At 43.8% G+C, this 22,753-nt stretch overlaps 1 protein-coding gene across 1 annotated transcript; it reads left to right on the forward strand.

Annotated features, from left to right (window-relative positions):
* Nucleotides 1-1,854: 1,854 nt before the first annotated feature.
* LOC109785200 (protein FLOWERING LOCUS T) lies at nucleotides 1,855-4,197 on the forward strand. Its single transcript, XM_020343810.4, has 4 exons — nucleotides 1,855-2,312; nucleotides 2,846-2,907; nucleotides 3,094-3,134; nucleotides 3,666-4,197. Exons 1-4 carry the CDS (start codon nucleotides 2,106-2,108, stop codon nucleotides 3,893-3,895), a joined length of 540 nt encoding a protein of 179 aa, XP_020199399.1. The 5' UTR covers nucleotides 1,855-2,105; the 3' UTR covers nucleotides 3,896-4,197.
* Nucleotides 4,198-22,753: the final 18,556 nt, after the last annotated feature.

The following is a 22,753-nucleotide window of genomic DNA, read 5'->3' on the forward strand; positions in this document are numbered from 1 at the left end:
AGAGTCACAATCATAAGTAAATAATTAGAGAACAAATATAGTGGAAAAAAAGTTGTTGGTCAAAGCATGTTCAAATGGATGGACTAGTGGTTTATACTTATAAGAAGCTTATAGCATACTGGTTAGCTACTCTTTATCTGGTATTCGGGCCTAACCGCGTTAGTTGGTTCTAGAAAAGCATATTTTAATATGCTTGGGCTAATAGATAGAACTATATAAAAGATAGGGTATATATAGTAGGAACACCCATGCATGCTTTGAAAAACAGAACAAAGTGGTAAATGCGAAATCAAGCTGAGCTTATAGTGTACGCGTATAGATAAGTGCATTTTCTTCTTCAGAGAGTCGGCAGCAGTACATATGCTATGAGTTTTCTCACGTTAGGCAGCAACACTGCAGTATAAACTAGACTAGAGCATCATTTGTAATAGACTCGGAGGATTAACAAGATAAAAGTAATCAAATGGGTGGCACACACATATTTTTATTTTTATTTTGAAAAGGAGGATAGACCCCCGACCTTTGCATCTGGACGATGCATGCGGTCATTTTATTATTCACAGAGACCATACAAAGTAATACATCAGTCACCCTGAAGCCACCATCTAGGCAACCTGTTGCTACTCCTATCCCATTAATGAAGGCGTGCCGAATATCCGAACCTAATACCAAACGGATATCGCACCAAATTTTAACATCTAAAGCCGGATGCCCCAACCCAGCCACACACCGGGATTGGGTCCCATACCGGATCGACGTACTCTCAGAGGCTGCTGCCGTCATCTTCCACCGGTCCATCTCCAGAGCAGTAACTGGCTCATCGACCTTGCCTGGTCTGCCGTTGGCGCCACTACGACGCCAGACAACTCCACCATGCTGCACCTACCCGTCCACACGCGCCCGTCGCTGAACCTCCGCAGCGCCATGCCACCGGGTGACACTCACATATACATTTCTACAATCTTCCTTTTTGCCAGGAGGCACTATTCCCATATATTGCTTCTAGAAAATGCATTTAATTCTAACAAGTGCTACACCTTGACCAAAAGGCTCATTCTCATGTTAGCAGCTGTCCTCCACGGCAGCAAATGACATCTCTCCCTCTAACGAAATAGCAAGTCGCTAAGATTTGGGGTATAAGTTACTTGATTTGGTTTGAAATCAGTTTCATTTGATTGAACAAATCCATGTTATAGAGATTACTAAATAAATACTGTACTTTCCTACTACAGGAATTAGTTGCAAGAAAACAAATTTATGTGGGTGAGATAAGACGATCAATGCAGGAATGCACATTTCTGGACTAGTGAGACTTGGTAGACAATTATAAAATGCATGGGCGAACCGAATGCTGAGGCTGGAGATGCATAATTTCAACATAATTGTATCCTTTGTTGATTTCCTTGACATGCTCATTCTCTGTGGTACAATCTGCATAATTTCAGCAGACACTTTACACAGAGTGCCGAACCGAATGCTGTGGCCCCATTATTTTGAAAAAGAGACTGCCATATTGTGAATTGGAGTCACGTCTCTGATGTCACAACCAATTAAATTAAGAGTGACAAAATTAAGGCTACCTCCTAGTGTGGTGTCTTTTCCCTCATGAGGGGCAACATGTACTACTCCACCGCTCTCATCTAACCTAGCTGGTCATCATTTCAGCTAGCACAGGCAGTGTCATGCTTCATGGGGCCTAGGTTAAAAGTTAGTTAACTTTAGCGCAATAATATGCATTACATGCATATCTAATCCAACTGGTCTAGACTTAGAGAATGTGTGACAGGGCAACCAAAAGATTTATTCACAAACGAAAGAGAGTAAATGATCGATGCGCCCGCACTAACCCTTAAAGAATGAAGAAGCAGCTTCATGACCTATTGTCACCACTCAAACATATTCTTGTATGTCCTAGTTAGAACATATTCCGAAACTCCTGTGGAAATCTGGCCTCCGGCTACTGATCAGGTTGTCTTGATCAACCATCTCTATAAATAGCCCCCTTCTCTTCGACTTCTAATCAAGCCAGAACAGCAAGCCACATTTGAGCTCTCCTGTCCTATCCTAGCTCACCAAGCTCCAGTGGTGTCCCTTTCTTCCCAATCATGTCGATGATAAATATGTCCAGGGACCCATTGGTCGTCGGCCACATCGTTGGGGATATTGTGGACCCTTTCATGACTACTGCGTCATTGAGGATCTTCTTCAACAACAAGGAGCTGACGAACGGGTCTGAGCTCAAGCCATCCCAAGTGTTCAACGTTCCAAGAGTTTATATTGGCGGGCGAGACATGAGGAATCTGTACACGCTTGTAAGTTTGCATGCTTGATAACTTCACGTCAATTAGATGACTTTGGTTCTTCACCTGTGGTTTGGTTTTTCCGACTTACTTGAAATCAGGGACTGGTCCTAGGTAGTGGGTGATATGCTTTTCTCAGGGCTACATATATTGGTTGACCCAGATCATCATTTCTCCTAAAGCGTCTCTAATTCTGCCTTGTAATATTAGACGAAAAGCAACGAATATAATCTTTTGTTGACTTCAAAACCTTGAGGTATGTCTAGCTGATAGGACAAACTGGCCTCTTAGGGTAGCTCTTTCTTAGTACTATTTGTCTATTGGTAAGGTGTTGCGTTTGAAGCACAACTAAGTGAAACTTACTGGCTAATTATTTTCACGATTTTAACCCCATAAAGTTCCGTATTTAACTGCAGTCATTAGTATTCAGACTAAGAGAATCAAGAGCATCTATAAGAAAATATTGGAGAGATCATTTTTTAAATTTCTAAAATTGGTGAAGAGGACATAACTCACATGCATGTATTGATCTATCTTGTTTCTAGGTGATGGTGGACCCTGATTCACCAAGCCCCAGCAACCCTACTAAAAGAGAGAACCTTCATTGGTAAGCTCCTCTATGTTACTTTTCGCCACGCGGCTGAGTGGTAATCCACAGGCCCTTTCCTCCGTACAGGTTCGCTTTATATGCATGCCCTCTGACATGCATCCTCTTTCTGGTTGATTAGAGGTGCATGTTATCGTCTCAAGATAGTACTAATCACTCAATTTCGACTTTCCCATGCATATATAGGTTGGTAACAGACATTCCAGAGACTACTGATGCAAGTTTTGGTAAGTGATTTGACTGATCTATCAGTAACTGCAATGTTACAGAGTTAATTAATGTTTTAAGTTTCAGAGCCGGCAGAGCCCTTGCACTGCCACGGCTTCTATGGTACATTTGTCCAGATACGGATATATCACATCCGATCTAGACAAATCTAAGATAAGTAATTTGGGACTGAAGAGTATGAAATTAGAGGCTTGCTTTTGAAAGAGAACATGATTCTAATTTGACGAAAGCTTCAATAAAACGTGGGTTTATTAGACATTTTCTTCAGGCTTCGATTATCGCCAAAGCCATAATTATTGGCAGCAGTGTCAAAAGGATATTTATGGTACTGAAAATTTTCATGCATCCATAAATCTCTTTTCCATTAGAGCCAGTTGTTATCATAGAAATGCTGAAAAACATCTGATCAACATAGAAGCCACTTTTTATCATGAAAATGCTTAGTCCAGTTAATAAATGAAAACGTACATGCAGAAAGCACTAGTCACATTGTACTTCCATTAATTTGTTTTATTTATTGTGTGCTACAGGAAATGAAATAGTCCCCTATGAGAGCCCACGTCCAACTGCAGGAATCCATCGTTTCGTTTTCATCCTGTTTAGGCAGTCAGTCAGGCAGACCACTTATGCACCAGGGTGGAGAGCAAACTTCTGCACAAGGGACTTCGCAGCGATCTACAATCTCGGATCGCCTGTCGCTGGGATGTACTTCAACTGCCAAAGAGAGAATGGCTGTGGTGGTAGAAGGTACATTAGGTAATATATAGTTGGGCGCAACCTTATATATATAGTTGTTTCTGGTGTGAGTTTGCCTCTCTGAAGGAAAGATAGAAATCGGGAGATAAGTACGCATGAAGCAAAACAAATGCTTGGATGTGTGCGTGTGTATGTGTGTATGTGTGTATGTTTGTCTATTGTGTGGGCATTGCATGCTACTGGTCCAGTCAAAATTATATATAGCTAGTAACTTAGTAGTACACTAAATACTGCAATGTGCCCTTGTTTGCTTGATCCCAAAAGAGTTGGGCTCCAGTCCTTGGGAGATACCAAAATGTGGTTGTGTGTTGCTGAAATACAGACGATTCAATGTACGCATTCTGCCAAGTTTTACGACCAGTTGCTTGTCGTCATAGTAGTACATGAACTGCCCCGTGTGTGCACAGTTTGAATTTCCGCGCAGATTGTCTAAGTGGGGCTTGCGATATAACGTTGAAATGCTCTAGACAAGGCGATCGTAACCTATGTTGAACATTTTTGCGAAATATTCACAGTTTAAGAGCAGTTTTGAAAACAATTTTTCTTGTATAAAAAAATCTGAATCATATTTTCAAGCTCATTTTCAAACCTTTATCAGAATGATGCTAACGGTATGACATGGAAAGTTGCTGCAAATGTGCTCATCTTTTATGTAGAATTTTTTCCAAAATTCCCTATGGTTTAAGAGGAATTCGAAAAATGGCAAAAAAAATTGAATGAGTGAAATAGTATTTTTGAGCTAATTTCTAAATGGTTTAACAGAGTGATGAAAATGATATAGCGCTGGAAAGTTTATGCAAACGCACTCATATTTCATGTAGAGTTTTTTCCAATTAGAAACTATTTAAGAGTAATTTGGGAAGGGGTAGAAGTTTGAACGGTATTGTATATTTGCTTTCATTTATTAATGGTTAGTCGGAATGTAGCAAATAATACAACATTTGGAAGGCTGATAAAAAATTGAAACTTTTTGGTATAGAACTTTCCTCCCAATTCCTCAAGGTTTCAACTGAATTTTGAAAAAGGCAGAATATGTTCGGAAGACAAAAATTTTGAACACTTTTTCAGAATGGGGCAAATGATATACCGTTGGAAAGTTATAAAAAATATGGATTTTTTTCATGTAGAAACTTTTCTATAATTAATGTAATTTAAAAAGTAGTGAGGTCGTGTGTTGCCTTCATCACGAAAACAGAGTGTTCGAAACGCACTGTGTGCAGACTTTGAACTTCTGCGACACTTTTGTTCAAATTCACTATGTTTCATGTGTTGTTTTGTCCATAATTCCTCAAACATTCACCAGAATTGAGTAAATAATATACCGCTTGAAAGCTGGTGAAAAGGAGCAACTTTTTCGTGTGTTAAACATTTTTTTCAAATGCACCACATTTTAAAAGAGGTTTTGAATACACTAAAATTTGTTTCGAACGATATACACCAAACTTTTGAACCGTTCATCGGAATAAAGCATATGATATACCGTTGGGAAACTGATGAATAATAGATTTTTTTTCATGTACAGCGTGGAAATATTGAGTGCGGAAATTTGGTGAAACAAAAATTAATCAATGTTTCACCAGAACGCTGGCACACATTTTGAAGGCCTACCTATATTAAGTACCACTAGCTAAAGTGAAGGTGGTACAATATATCAAACAAGAATGCATACAAAAAGGGAGTGCTCAATTTGAGAAAAGGAGCGCATATCATGTTGTGAAGAGATAATGACATGACTCTAAAACAAGAAAATGTAATGTGGTGTGCATTGCATTGCATCAAACACTTGGCATGTGGTACACTATACTCTCAAACGCGAAAACTAAAAGGAAGTAGAATAAATCAGGGTGCGCATTGCATCAAACACTTGGCATGCAATAGAGGAGGAGGAGGGCTTACCGGGAGATGGTGGTCGCCGGCGCGCGAGGTGATAGAGGAAGGGGTAGGGGCGTCTGCGTTGGAGGAAGAGTCTGATGCATGTGGTAGTGGCGTCAAGCCGGAGGTGCTGTAGGAGGAGGCCATGGGACAAGGACGTCGGCCGCAAGGCTTGGCGGTGGGGGAGGAGGAGGGAAGCGGGCCGGTGTCCGGCATGAGGTCGGCGGTGGTGAGGGTGGACAATGAGGATGGCCTCCCACGACGGCAACGACGGTGACGGGCGAGGCGGTGATGGCAAGTGCGCGTGAGGCCGTCTTCACTTTGCAAACAATATACATCATAGCCTTTTTAAATATTCTTAAAACTTTAATCACATACTCGACATGTCATTTAATGACGTTGTGCAAAGTTTCATAAGTTTCAAACACCATTATTTAAAAGAAACAATTTTACATAATTATAATTAAGTGTGTTCTTCAATTTTGATATATACATATTTGAAAGTAGCAATTTTTGTTTCCATTAGACCTAAATACCTTATTTATGCTATTTCTTCCAATCTTTCAAAATTACTTTAAATTTATAGTTATAGTTCAAATTTTAATTATATATAATTAAATACAAATTTCTTAATAAAATGTCCAAAATATAGTAAATTAATGAACCTACAAAGCTCAAACCATTTTCCATACAATACCATAGTCACAAAAACAATAACACACTAAAATCCACTAGTAGAAAAGAGGGCTTTGGTTCAGGCCGGGTCAGCCCATTAGTCCCGGTTCAGTCCAGAACCGGGACCAATGGGGGCACTAGTCCCGGTTCGTGAGGCCAGGGGCCTGCCGGGCCTCGTGGGGGCATTGGTCCCGGTTCGTCTGCCCCTTTGGTCCCGGTTGGTGCGACGAACCGGGACCAATGGGCCTCGCTCCTGGCCCACCACCATTGGTCCCGGTTGGTGGCTTGAACCGGGACCACAGGCTGCCCTTTAGTCCCAGTTCATGCCACGAACCGGGATCAATGAGGTGCCTATATATACCCCTCGCCCTCTGGCCGGCGAGGGGAGGGCCTTGTGGTGCTCTAGCTCACCTCCTATGCACATGAGGTGTTCGATGAAATGCCCGAGCCACACTAGTTAAGCTTTCTCCTCTCGAAGCTCGACCTCAAAGCTCCATTTTCCTCAAGATTTATCCAGGTTTAGCGGCCCGTCGCGTCCAATTCCCGTCTTCACCGCCGTCGATCGCCCGCGCCGATCTCGTCGCCGGCACCACCGTGGTGAGCCTCTTGTTCTTATCTTCTTTTTGGAAGAAAAAATTCTTACTTTAGATAGACACTTGTCTAATTTTCTTACTATTTTATTGCTTGTTATTATATAGTGCGATGGTTTTGGTATCCGCCCCCGTCGGCCCTCGTCCTGTCTATGATTCGGATGTGGTATATATTATCTTTATGCTATGTGGATGAAATGATGATACCATGCCAACTTTCAACCTTTTCAGAGTTCATTTGAAATGCTTTTCAATTTCAGGGTCTTATAGCTCAAAATAATCAATAAATGCATAAAAAATAACAAATGAAGTCAGAAAGGGTTGAAAATTGATGATGTGGCTTTGAATGGTGCATTTTGAACACACAAAAAGTCAGGAGTTCAAATAAGTTTAAAAAAATGAAATCTCTTTGTAACAGACGAGTTTCCGTATGAAATCCTGATACTTCGAAAGAGATTGTCCGTTTTGTACACGAAGTGCATCCAGTTTTTGCCGTAACCCTCTTAACTTTCTTGCACATGCTATGTGGATGAAATGATGATACCATGCCAACTTTCAACCTTTTCAGAGTTCATTTGAAATGCTTTTCAATTTTAGGGTCTTATAGCTCAAAATAATCAGTAAATGCATGAAAAATGGTGCATGAAAAATAACAAATAAAATAAATAAGTAATTAGAAACAAAATAATATAAACTTTAATAAAATATATAAGTAGAAACAAAATAAAATAAACTTTAATAACATAAATAAAATTTATGAAACTAAAATTATCAAAGTATTTTCCGTTCAAAACATTATAAGCAACCTCTAGTATTATTGAAACTAAAATTATATAAAATTCATGCAACTAAAATTATCGAAGTATTTTCTGTTCAAAATCATTGAAAGCAAAAAGAATTTTCATAAAGAACTTTTTTTGTTAGAAACTTTAATAGCAAAAAGAATTATCATAAAGTAAAATAAATAAGTAATTAGAAACAAAATAAAATAAAATAAATAAGTTTTTTGTTGTAAGTAGAAACAAAACAAAATAAATAAAGCAAAAAAGAAAACAAAAAACAGGCAAAAAATAAAAATTATGCCACCTACTGGGCCACCACGCCTGAATACGACTGGAAACCCATCCATGGGCCAGGATTCAGGCCCGCAGAAGGCCCACAGGCATGTACAGAGAGGTTAGGCCCGTAAGCCTGCTTTAGAGAGGAGCTCGACAGCTCAGGCGCACTGCACCTTATAAACAGGTGCGGCTCTTTCTCAGCTAGCGAGGTGGGACTAAACTCCCACCACCACGCCGTTGTGCAAGGCTTTCCGTCCCGGTTGGTGGCACCAACCGGGACCAATGCCCCCCTTTAGTCCCGGTTGGTGCCACCAACTGGGACCAAAGGCCGCCGCTTCCCGCCCTTTGGGCTGCTGAAAAGAGGCCTTTGGTCCCGGTTGGTGGCACCAACCGGGACTAAAGGGTGTCTTTGGTCCCGGTTGCTGCTATGAACCGGGACCAAAGGCCTGGGTATATAAGTAGCACTTAGGAAAATTTGACGAACTCATCGCCAGTTGCCCCGACGACGCCGAGCTCATCGACGCCGCCAGGCTGCCCAGATCGACACCGTCCGCTGCCCCGACGCCGCCCACCGCCCAGATGCCGTCCGCGCGCCGCCCCGACGCCGTCCGCGCGCCCCCGTCGCCGCCAGGCTGCCCCGCCGCCGCCCGCCGCCCCCGCCGACGCCATCGTCGTCGCCCGCGCCCATCGTCGCCGTCGCTGCGGGGAAGCACCACGCCGGCTCCCGCGACCCGTTCATCCCCGAGGCCGTTCGTCCGCCGCCGCACCGATTCCGGCCGACAACCTCGACCCCTCCCCGCGCTGTGAGCCCCTGCCTCCTCCCCTTTCCTTCTCATTGTCGTCCCCGCACGCCATCCGTAAGCGCGCGCCACCGCCAACCATCGTCGCCGTCGCCGACCACCGGCCTATTTTTCATATTTTTTTGTTACGATGTATGTATGTATGTTCACTGTATAATGCTCTGTATATGCTGTATATGCTCATTTAAGAAAATGTTCATATGTAACATTTAAGAAAAAAAGTAAATGTATGTATGTTCATATGCAAAGAATTATTTTTGGATGAAATGAGATGAGATGAGATGTGTTTTGTGTTGGAGAAGAAAAGAGGAAGAAGGAAGAAGGAAGAAGAAGGAAAAGAGGGTCGAGGGGGGGTCGATATACCCCCTCCCTGATAACATTTTTTCCATGTATATATGCAAAAGTTACATTTTGAGAAAAGTTTTATATATCTAGCTAGGAAAGGAAGAAGAAGAAGAAAAAGAATGAGAGGAAAAAGGAAAATAAAAAGAGGAAGAAAGGAGAAGAAGAGGAGAGGAAGAAGAGGAGAGGAAGAAGAGGAGAAATAAATAAGAAGAAGAAAAAGAAGAAAAAGAAGAGGAGAAGAAGAAAGGAATAGAGGAGAAGAGAAAATAGAATATTCTATTTTCTGTTCTTCTCCTCTATTCCTTTCTTCTTCTCCTCTTTTTTTCTTCTTTTTTTCTTCAATCTTCTCCTCTATTAATATCTTCTTCTCCTCTTTTTATTTCTTCTTCGTCTTCTTATTTTTTATCGGATATGTCGTTGTCGATATACCCCGTGTTCCGATAACTTCAACACGAGGGGGGTCGACCTACCCCCTCCCTGATAACATTATTTTCCCATGTATGTATGTCGTCGTTGTCGATATAACCCCCTCCCGGATAACTTCGACCGTGATAACTTATACCACGGGAGAACCCCCCGGCCCTCTTGCTCGACCAAAACTCTCGAGGACACCCAAACCCTAGAAAAAAACGATGTCGGTCTCCTACCCCCTCCCGCCGCGCCCCTACCCTTGAAGCGTTGCCGAGGCCACCCCAAACCCGGAATAAGCTAGGTCTACGTTTGCACTAATATATCCACCTGCTGTCATGTTTGTGTAATAATTGCCATGTTGTAATATTGCAGAAACAATGGAGCACGGACGAGACGAGGAAGCAGAAGAGGTGTTGGGGGACATAATCTTAGCCGGAGGTGATGTATTGTCGTATCTTAATGACAATGATGGTCTGGAAGAACAGGGTGAAGAAGCAGGCTACGGTGATCGAAGAGTGGAGGAGGGAAGACATGATTATGATGGCTCCGGTGACCCAATGCTGGTGCAAGAAGGAGCCCGTGGTGACGGCTCCGGTGACCGAACAGAGTCCGGCCAGGTAAATATATTAGTTAAGCCTGTGCTGACTAGCTAATTGATGCATTCATTGTTTTGGTATGTACACATATTAATTAACTCTCGTCTTTCTTCTTTTTTCTAGCCCTCCGGATCGAGCACAACTTCGGTAAAGAGACGAGGCCCGAAGAGAAAGTTGCGCTCGGATGAAAGGTTTGAGATCACAGCAATCACGCGCGACGGCCAACCGATTGAACCCATCCGGACAAAGGAAGCATTTGCTGCTCAGTGCAGGGTTCTTGTTAGGGACAAGATCCCGATCAGCATCCACCAATGTTATAAGCCTAAGAAGGAAGACCCTGAAGTGTCTTATGTCAATGATATGCAGAAAGATGATCTTTGGACTGAGCTGAAGGCAAATTTCACCCTACCGCCAGAGGAGGATCCGGAGAAGCCAGTTAAAGAGCAATTAATCAAGTCTCATGCTCTTAAGAAGATGGCAGACCTATTCAGGAGGTGGAAGAATGAGCTGAAAACGTTAGTCGACAAAGAAGACACACCAGAATTCATCGGCAAATATGAGAAGATCAGAGATCACTGGCCCGCATTTGTGACCCACAAGACATCGGAAAAGAGTAAGAAGTGTAGGGTAACGCAGCAGAAAACAAAAAATTTCCGACCTACGCACCAGCCCAGGACCACTATGGAGACTGCATGCATGGTTTGATATTTTTCGTTACCGACTCGTAGCGCAGCGGGAAGTAGAGTCGATGACGATCGGCGGTGTAGATCCCCGCAGCTAGGATTTACAACCTCCCAACCGCGAGGATGTATACCCTCATCTGCTCCTCAGACAACCCTCCGGGAGGCGGTCGAACAGCCCCCCCCCCGAACGGTGTCGCGGACAGCCCTTCGGGAGGACCTTCGAAACTCGAACGGTCACTCGGACAGCCCTTCGGGAGGACCTTCGAAACTCGGACGGTCACACGGACAGCCCTTCGGGAGGCACTCACGAACTAAGACCGAAACTACGATCTCTCTACAGAATTGCACACATACGGTGTCATTTATACGGCAGGGCTTCGCCGTCCAGAACTAGTTCCTGCCGGAACCCAGACAGCCTTACGGCTCTACGAAACTCTTTTCGTGGGAGGGAGAGAAGAAGCCAGATAATGCATGGCATGTGTATGAGAGCAAGGGATGAGTGTGGAGGGCTGCCCCTCCACCTCTATTTATAGGAAATCCCAAGGGGGTAGGGTAGTTTCACAAAAAACCCAAAATGCACATGAATGAAGTCCTTCCACAAGGACCTAGGAGTGAAACCAATGAACAAGAGGGTCCCCAAGGGAGGATACGCCATGTGGCCGGCCACACCCCCATGAGGGGCCCAAAAAATGGCTCCTATCCATCCATGTCATCCCCAAGATCTTTTGGAGCAAAGCCCCAAAAGGTGGCTTTCCATAAAGTAACCATAAAGCTGATTTTCACTATTCACGACGACATTTTTCAGCGTCTGATCGAACTGAAAATATTTATGTGGGCTAAGAACATTTCCAGTACCCACTAAAATGATTTTCAACGCGTTCCGAAACAATTCCATTTTTAGTGATTTTCATCTGCGAAACGCATCTGAAGTGGCCCCGGCAGCTCCGGAACATTTCCGGTTTTTATCTCAGAAAATTCCAAAAAGCTTCCAGAATGATTCTGGCATCCTCCAAGAATTATCAGGCATGTGCCGAAACTAATTTGACTTAATGGTGTATCCCGAAACAACTTTTCGGTATCATCGAAACTTATCCGATGACCTCTCTCTGCGGTACGATTCCGCTGTCCGAAACTTTTCGGTGTTCGAAACTTTTTCGGTGATTTTCTCTCAGTCCCTGTCTAGTATTCAGCAGATAGATGACCCTTAAGCGTGTGACCCTATAGGTTCGGTGAAGTATAGACATGACCTGGAACCCCTTCCGATCAATGATCAACATCGGAGCCATGGACACCCATATTGACCCCTATACCCACACGAATAAATATTCGAGTGAACCTCCAGTTGTCGTGTGCTATTCCTGTTGCTTCGCGATATGTTACAAATACCCGAGGTGAGACATGTTGGCATTCCCGTGGATCAACAACTTGTCCACTATGCTAGTTACCTCGTTACCGGTTTTGTTCTCTTTTCTCGTTTCCGTGTTCCGGCATCCCAGTGATCAAATCACACTGTGTCTGGCCAGACGATGATGGATACCGTAATACCGAGAGGGCCCGAGAATATCTCTCCATCGTCGGAGGAGCAAATCCCAATCTTGAGCTATCAAGTTACTTGACACACTTTTCCATGAACCCGTAAGCCGCCGTAATAGCCACCCATTTACGGATGATGTTTAACAAACCCCAAAGTTCATGAAGCGAGCATGAAGAAACTCGATACTCTCATGGTCTAAGGAATCATGCAAACGTTAACCATCTCTGTGTTATGCACCATTAACTTGTGACGAATGAATCTCTTAGCGTAACATCAATCCGGGTCGATTCAACACAAATGTTCTCTTAACATTGTGCCCTCAAAATTGCTGGCATAGACATGCCCATGATCAGGAAAACAGAACCATCATGCAACACTTGAGCTAGTCTTAGAGGCCAGACTAGGAATACTTCTTACCATTTATTATTCCACACGTGCATATGAGTCTTCCTCCGAGCCTCGTGGATATTGCAGACTCGAGAATCATTGCAGTTATAGCATGGAACATAAACATAATTATGAACTCGGAGATAAATAATATCATTTATTATTGCCTCTAGGGCATATCTCCTACAGACTCCCACTTGCACTAGAGTCAATAATCCAGTTAATGCTAATGCACTTCACACCTATGGCATTCTGGTGTAAAAAATGCTTCGCATGTGGTATAGCCGGATGTCCATCGGATCTGACAACTTCAGCTCCGTGTCTATCTCTGCATATCCTCGCATTTTCACGCTTTCACAAAATTCATATTTTGTGCGGACTTGGCTTTTATGTATGTGAATCACAGGTCGAACCTGGATTCCTCAGACTGAGTTATGGAGAAACAACCTGCAGTAGTGTCCCATTGACAAAAGCCATCTTGGAACCATAGTAAGTTCATGAATGAACTATATGTTCAACATCTTGTTTGTCGCTTCTAAAGCGTCAACATACTTAGTCATTTGTTATAGAATTCGCCACAGTATCCTGTTGGGAACAATTTCCAACTACCGTGCCACCATATTGTGTATTACACAAAACCCTTAACTTAAATCGAAAATCGCATGGAGAAAAGATGAAGACTGTACCGATGTAACATTTTACAACGAACTCTTCATGATCTCCGCTTGCGATAAAACATATCATCAGTACTTACTCTAGTACTCAATGACATCTTTCACTGTTGTCCCATGATCAGTACTTTGATCACTTTGGTATCCATACTCGCAACACCTTGGGAGTATCAGACATATCTGGTTGTTTTACATACCATGGAATACATGATTAATCCAAACACAAAAGTGTGTGGAATCTGCATCATGTATTTTGCTCATCAGTGTTTTGGGACACCGAGTCTTGCAAAAAACTCTTCCATGTGACTCGGCAAGAATCACTCTCTGGCGGTTTTAAATGCTAAAAGGTTTTAGCACCTTGTCAATATGTATTCATTGCTTAGCCCTATTAGGTAAATCTATCTCCATAGATCATTATGCCTAATATTGAGGCTATTTAGCCTAAGCACTTCATCAAAAAACTATTTTCAAATGAAGTCCTAATTCGTGTCAAGAAATTTATTTCCAATTAACAATGTGTCAAGCACACAAGGTTTTTAGAAATATTATTACGCTCCCACTTACTTTCTTGAATTACAAGCATCTTCGTTACCCATTGATGAAGTCAAAGCCCTTTGACCATTTCATCAAAGCACGAAGATTCCAACTCCATTTTGCTCTCTCCTGTCCATCGCTGGAACTCTGAAGTTTGCACCCTTACTAGCATCCTCTGGATAGACAAAATGCTTTGGACTGTAACACATGCAAGTCCTTGGTTTCATTTCCATCAGATGGAAATCCTATTGTCATCCATGTTTCATATCTCATGATTGAAATATGTATTAATTGCTAGTTCAACCCGAACCGACTTTAAGCATCGCTACGATGAAAACAACCTCATCGTAGTCAACTCTTGAACTTGTTATTTCAACAAGTCGAGCTTTATGGATAAAACATTTTTATCCGTATCAGTTTTAAGTTCCATAAATATTCGTTAGACTCTAAGTCTTCCGAAAGGTGTATCAAGGTTTAAATCTTGAATCACTTATATGGAAACTAACTCGGGTTGTATTGGCATTTAGCCAATTCCGGAGTCAGGGCCCATCAACGCTTCCTTGTGTATCGTAGGTATAATGTTGTCTAACAACAATATCTCGTTTGCGCACCTGAGAGGTTTGCACGAACCTTGCCTACGTGGTTCAGCTGCAAGTTCGACCGAAGTTCATACATTTTATTGTAGAGACTTCCGTATCAGTAGCAGTAGGAAACTCTGGAATTACTTCCAAGGTCACTTTCCTTTGATCTGCTGACGTAGATATTGTTTATCTCGTCGAGTTGCACTATTCTCCCACTCACCTTTTTGAAAGAACCATTCTCTTTAAAAGCACACCGTTTGCGGCAAAACTATTTGCCTCGGTATAGTGAGGGAGGAATACCCAACATTTTGGTATAACCTACAAAGTAGCACTTGTCTGATTTGGAATAGGTTTGTAACCTTTTACACAAGCCCCATATTCCAAATGTTAAGAAAAGATATAACATGGTTGGGCATACCATACCATGGCTTCATTTCAACAGACCCGATGTAGCTCTTTTCAGTGTAAAAGCCGCAGTCTCTAAAGCATCACTTTAAAAGGGATAATGGCAAATTTATTTATGTCATCTTTGTTGGAAATATGCCCTAGAGGCAATAATAAAATGGTTATTATTATATTTCTTTGTTCATGATAATCGTCTATTGTTCATGCTATAATTGTATTATCCGGAAATCGTAATACATGTGTGAATACATAGACCACAACATGTCCCTAGTAAGCCTCTAGTTGACTAGCTCGTTGATCAACAGATAGTCATGGTTTCCTGACTATGGACATTGGATGTCATTGATAACGGGATCACATCATTAGGAGAATGATGTGATGGACAAGACCCAATCCTAAGCATAGCTCAAAGATCGTGTAGTTCGTTTGCTAGAGCTTTTCCAATGTCAAGTATCTTTTCCTTAGACCATGAGATCGTGTAACTCCCGGATGCCGTAGGAGTGCTTTGGGTGTGCCAAACGTCACAACGTAACTGGGTGACTATAAAGGTACACTACAGGTATCTCTGAAAGTGTCTGTTGGGTTGCCACAGATCGAGACTAGGATTTTTCACTCCGTATGACGGAGAGGTATCTCTGGGCCCACTCGGTAATGCATCATCATAATGAGCTCAATGTGACTAAGGAGTTAGCCATGGGATCATGCATTACGGTACGAGTAAAGAGACTTGCCGGTAACGAGATTGAACAAGGTATTGGGATACCGACGATCGAATCTCGGGCAAGTAACATACCGATGGACAAAGGGAATTGTATACGGGATTGATTGAATCCTCGACATCGTGGTTCATCCGATATCATCGTGGAACATGTGGGAGCCAACATGGGTATCCAGATCCCGCTGTTGGTTATTGACCGGAGAGGCGTCTCGGTCATGTCTACATCTCTCCCGAACCCGTAGGGTCTACACACTTAAGGTTCGGTGACGCTAGGGTTGTAGAGATATTAGTATGCGGAAACCCGAAAGTTGTTCGGAGTCCCGGATGAGATCCCGGACGTCACGAGGAGTTCCGGAATGGTCCGGAGGTGAAGAATTATATATAGGAAGTCCAGTTTCGGCCACCGGGAAAGTTTCGGGGGTTATCGGTATTGTACCGGGACCACCGGAAGGGTCCCGGGGGTCCACCGGGTGGGGCCACCTATCCCGGAGGGCCCCATGGGCTGAAGTGGGAAGGGAACCAGCCCCTAGTGGGCTGGGGAGCCCCCCCTTGGGCCTCCCCTGCGCCTAGGGTTGGAAACCCTGGGGGTGGGGGCGCCCCACTTGCCTTGGGGGGCAAGCCACCCCCTTGGCCGCCGCCCCCCCTCAGATGGGATCTCCAGGGTGGCCGGCGCCCCCCCCCCCCTAGGACCCCTATAAATAGTGGGGGGAGGGAGGGCAGCAGTACGACAGCCCCTGGCGCCTCCCTCCCCCCTGCAACACCTCTCCCTCCCGCTTGCGCTTGGCGAAGCCCTGCCGAGATCCCCGCTACTTCCACCACCACGCCGTCGTGCTGCTGGATCTCCATCAACCTCTCCTTCCCCCTTGCTGGATCAAGAAGGAAGAGACGTCGCTGCTCCGTACGTGTGTTGAACGCGGAGGTGCCGTCCGTTCGGCACTCGGTCATCGGTGATTTGGATCACGACGAGTACGACTCCATCAACCCCGTTCACTTGAACGCTTCCGCTCGCGATCTACAAGGGTATGTAGATGCACTCCTTTCCCCTCGTTGCTAGTAAACTCCATAGATGGATCTTGGTGATGCGTAGAAAATTTTAAAATTCTGCTACGATCCCCAACAGTGGCATCATGAGCCAGGCCTATGCGTAGTTACTATGCACGAGTAGAACACAAAAGCAGTTGTGGGCGTTGATGATGTCAATTTTTCTTGCCACTACTAGTCTTATCTTGTTTCGGCGGTATTGTGGGATGAAGCGGCCCGGACCGACCTTACACGTACGCTTACGTGAGACAGGTTCCACCGACTGACATGCACAAGTTGCATAAGGTGGCTAGCGGGTGTCTGTCTCTCCCACTTTAGTCGGAACGGATTCGATGAAAAGGGTCCTTATGAAGGGTAAATAGAAATTGGCATATCACGTTGTGGTTTTACGTAGGTAAGAAACGTTCTTGCTAGAAACCTATAGAAGCCACGTAAAAACTTGCAACAACAATTAGAGGACGTCTAACTTGTTTTTGCAGCATGTGCCTTGTGATGTGATATGGCCAAAAGGATGTGATGAATGAGATATATGTGATGTATGAGATTGATCATATTCTTGTAATAGGAATCACGACTTGCATGTCGATGAGTATGACAACCGGCAGGAGCCATAGGAGTTGTCTTTATTTTTTTTTATGACCTGCGTGTCATTGAATAACGCCATGTAAATTACTTTACTTTATTGCTAAACACGTTAGCCATAGAAGTAGAAGTAATTGTTGGCGTGACAACTTCATGAAGACACGATGATGGACATCATGATGATGGAGATCATGGTGTCATGCCGGTGACGAAGATGATCATGGCGCCCTGAAGATGGAGATCAAAGGAGCAAAATGATATTGGCCATATCATGTCACTATTTGATTACATGTGATGTTTATCATGTTTTGCATCTTATTTGCTTAGAACGACGGTAGTAAGTAAGATGATCCCTTATAATAATTTCAAGAAAGTGTTCCCCCTAACTGTGCACCGTTGCGAAGATTCGTTGTTTCGAAGCACCACGTGATGATCGGGTGTGATAGATTCTAACGTTCGCATACAACGGGTGTTGACGAGCCTAGCATGTACAGACATGGCCTCGGAACACACGCAATACACTTAGGTTGACTTGACGAGCCTAGCATGTACAGACATGGCCTCAGAACACGGAAGACCGAAAGGTCGAGCATGAGTCATATAGAAGATACGATCAACATGGAGATGTTCACCGATCTTGACTAGTCCGTCTCACGTGATGATCGGACACGGCCTAGTTAACTCGGATCATGTTTCACTTAGATGACTAGAGGGATGTCTATCTGAGTGGGAGTTCATTGAATAATTTGATTAGATGAACTTAATTATCATGAACTTAGTCTAAAATCTTTACAATATGTCTTGTAGATCAAATGGCCCACATTGCCCTCAACTTCAACGCGTTCCTAGAGAAAACCAAGCTGAAAGATGATGGCAGCAACTATACGGACTGGGTCCGGAACCTGAGGATCATCCTCATAGCTGCCAAGAAAGATTATGTCCTAGAAGCACCGCTAGGTGAAGCACCCATCCCAGAGAACCAAGACGTTATGAACGCTTGGCAATCACGTGCTGATGATTACTCCCTCGTTCAGTGCGGCATGCTTTACAGCTTAGAACCGGGGCTCCAAAAGCGTTTTGAGAAACATGGAGCATATGAGATGTTCGAAGAGCTGAAAATGGTTTTCCAAGCTCATGCCCGGGTCGAGAGATATGAAGTCTCCGACAAGTTCTTCAGTTGTAAAATGGAGGAAAATAGTTCTGTCAGTGAGCACATACTCAGAATGTCTGGGTTACACAACCGCTTGTCTCAGCTGGGAGTTAATCTCCCGGATGACGCGGTCATTGACAGAATCCTTCAGTCGCTTCCACCGAGCTACAAGAGCTTTCTGATGAACTTCAATATGCAGGGGATGGAAAAGACCATTCCTGAGGTATATTCAATGCTGAAATCAGCGGAGGTGGAAATCAAAAAGGAACATCAAGTGTTGATGGTGAATAAAACCACTAAGTTCAAGAAGGGCAAGGGTAAGAAGAACTTCAAGAAGGACGGCAAGGGAGTTGCCGCGCCCGGTAAGCCAGTTGCCGGGAAGAAGCCAAGGAATGGACCCAAGCCTGAGACTGAGTGCTTTTATTACAAGGGAAGTGGTCACTGGAAGCGGAACTGCCCCAAATACTTAGCGGACAAGAAGGCCGGCAACACCAAAGGTATATGTGATATACATGTAATTGATGTGTACCTTACCAGTACTCGTAGTAGCTCCTGGGTATTTGATACCGGTGCGGTTGCTCATATTTGTAACTCAAAACAGGAGCTGCAGAATAAGCGGAGACTGGCGAAGGACGAGGTGACGATGCGCGTCGGGAATGGTTCCAAGGTCGATGTGATCGCCGTCGGCACGCTGCCTCTGCATTTACCTACGGGATTAGTTTTAAACCTCAATAATTGTTATTTAGTGCCATCTTTGAGCATGAACATTGTACCTGGATCTTGTTTAATTCGAGATGGCTACTCATTTAAATCCGAGAATAATGGTTGTTCTATTTATATGAGAGATATGTTTTATGGTCATGCCCCGCTGGTCAATGGTTTATTCTTGATGAATCTCGAACGTGATGTTACACATATTCATAGTGTGAATACCAAAAGATGTAAAGTTGATAACGATAGTCCCACATACTTGTGGCACTGCCGCCTTGGTCACATTGGTGTCAAGCACATGAAGAAGCTCCATGCTGATGGACTTTTGGAGTCTCTTGATTACGAATCATTTGACACGTGCGAACCATGCCTCATGGGTAAGATGACCAAGACTCCGTTCTCCGGAACAATGGAGCTAGCAACCAACTTATTGGAAATCATACATACCGATGTGTGCGGTCCAATGAGTGTTGAGGCTCGCGGTGGCTATCGTTATGTTCTCACTCTCACTGATGACTTGAGTAGATATGGGTATGTTTACCTGATGAAACACAAGTCTGAAACCTTTGAAAAGTTCAAGGAATTTCAGAGTGAGGTTGAGAATCAACGTGACAGGAAAATAAAGTTCCTACGATCAGATCGTGGAGGAGAATATTTAAGTCACGAATTTGGTACACACTTAAGGAAATGTGGAATAGTTTCACAACTCACGCCGCCTGGAACACCTCAGCGAAATGGTGTGTCCGAACGTCGTAATCGCACTCTATTGGATATGGTGCAATCTATGATGTCTCTTACCGATCTACCGCTCTCATTTTGGGGCTATGCTTTAGAGACTGCCGCATTCACTTTAAATAGGGCTCCGTCGAAATCCGTTGAGACGACACCGTATGAATTATGGTTTGGGAAGAAACCTAAGCTGTCGTTTCTAAAAGTTTGGGGATGCGATGCTTATGTCAAGAAACTTCAACCTGAAAAGCTCGAACCCAAGTCGGAAAAATGCATCTTCATAGGATACCCTAAGGAAACCATTGGGTATACCTTCTACCTCAGATCCGAAGGCAAAATCTTTGTTGCCAAAAACGGGTCCTTTCTGGAGAAAGAGTTTCTCTCGAAAGAATTGAGTGGGAGGAAAGTGGAACTTGATGAGGTGATAGTCACCCCTTCCGAACCGGAAAGTAGCACAGCGCGGGAAGATGTTCCTGTGGTGCCTACACCGACTGGGGAGGAAGTCAATGATGATGATCATGAAGCTTCGGATCAAGTTACTGCTGAACTTCGTAGGTCCACAAGGACACGTTCCGCACTAGAGTGGTACGGCAACCCTGTCCTGGAAATCATGTTGTTAGACAACGGTGAACCTTCGAACTATGAAGAAGCGATGGCGGGCCCGGATTCCAACAAATGGCTTGAAGCCATGCAATCCGAGATAGGATCCATGTATGAAAACAAAGTCTGGACTTTGACTGACTTGCCCGATGATCGGCGAGCCATAGAAAACAAATGGATCTTTAAGAAGAAGACAGACGCGGATGGTAATGTGGCCATCTATAAGGCTCGACTTGTCGCTAAGGGTTATCGACAAGTTCAAGGGGTTGACTACGATGAGACTTTCTCACCCGTAGCGAAGCTGAAGTCTGTCCGAATCATGTTAGCAATTGCCGCATACTATGATTATGAAATATGGCGGATGGACGTCAAAACGGCATTCCTTAACGGCTTCCTTAAGGAAGAATTGTATATGATGCAGCCGGAAGGTTTTGTCGATCCTAAGAATGCTGACAAAGTATGCAAGCTCTAGCGCTCAATCTGTGGGCTGGTGCAAGCATCTCGCAGTTGGAACATTCGTTTTGATGAGATGATCAAAGCGTTTGGGTTTACACAGACTTATGGAGAAGCCTGTGTTTACAAGAAAGTGAGTGGGAGCTCTGTAGCATTTCTCATATTATATGTGGATGACATACTATTGATGGGAAATGATATAGAATTCTTGGAAAGTATAAAGGCCTACTTGAATAAGTGTTTTTCAATGAAGGACCTTGGAGAAGCTGCTTATATATTAGGCATCAAGATCTATAGAGATAGATCAAGACGCCTCATTGGTCTTTCACAGAGTACGTACCTTGACAAGATATTGAAGAAGTTCAATATGGATCAGTACAAGAAAGGGTTCTTGCCTGTATTGCAAGGTGTGCAATTGAGCACGGCTCAATGCCCGACCACGGCAGAAGATAGAGAAAAGATGAGTGTCATCCCCTATGCCTCGGCCATAGGGTCTATTATGTATGCCATGTTGTGTACTAGACCTGATGTAAACCTTGTCGTAAGTTTGGTAGGAAGGTACCAAAGTAATCCCGGCATGGAACACTGGACAGCGGTCAAGAATATCCTGAAGTACCTGAAAAGGACTAAGGATATGTTTCTCGTTTATGGAGGTGACGAAGAGCTCGTCGTAAAGGCTTACGTCGACGCTAGCTTCGACACAGATCTGGATGACTCGAAGTCACAAACCGGATACGTGTATATTTTGAATGGAGGGGCAGTAAGCTGGTGCAGTTGCAAGCAAAGCGTCGTGGCGGGATCTACATGTGAAGCGGAGTACATGGCGGCCTCAGAGGCAGCACAGGAAGAAGTCTGGATAAAGGAGTTCATTACCGACCTAGGGGTGATTCCCAATGCGTCGGGCCCGATGACTCTCTTCTGTGACAACACTGGAGCTATTGCCCTTGCCAAGGAGCCCAGGTTTCACAGGAAGACCAGGCATATCAAGCGTCGCTTCAACTCCATTCGTGAAAGTGCTCAAAATGGAGACATAGATATTTGTAAAGTACATACGGACCTGAATGTAGCAGATCCGTTGACTAAACCTCTCCCTAGAGCAAAACATGATCAACACCAGAACTCTATGGGTGTTCGATTCATCACAATGTAACTAGATTATTGACTCTAGTGCAAGTGGGAGACTGTTGGAAATATGTCCTAGAGGCAATAATAAAATGGTTATTGTTATATTTCTTTGTTCATGATAATCGTCTATTGTTCATGCTATAATTGTATTATCCGGAAATCATAATACATGTGTGAATACATAGACCACAACATGTCCCTAGTAAGCCTCTAGTTGACTAGCTCGTTGATCAACAGATAGTCATGGTTTCCTGACTATGGACATTGGATGTCATTGATAACGGGATCACATCATTAGGAGAATGATGTGATGGACAAGACCCAATCCTAAGCATAGCTCAAAGATCATGTAGTTCGTTTGCTAGAGCTTTTCCAATGTCAAGTATCTTTTCCTTAGACCATGAGATCGTGTAACTCCCGGATGCCGTAGGAGTGCTTTGGGTGTGCCAAACGTCACAACGTAACTGGGTGACTATAAAGGTACACTACAGGTATCTCTGAAAGTGTCTGTTGGGTTGACACGGATCGAGACCGGGATTTGTCACTCCGTATGACGGAGAGGTATCTCTGGGCCCACTCGGTAATGCATCATCATAATGAGCTCAATGTGA

Source organism: Aegilops tauschii, chromosome 4, assembly GCF_002575655.3.
Source record: "Aegilops tauschii subsp. strangulata cultivar AL8/78 chromosome 4, Aet v6.0, whole genome shotgun sequence".
NCBI lineage: Eukaryota > Viridiplantae > Streptophyta > Magnoliopsida > Poales > Poaceae > Aegilops > Aegilops tauschii.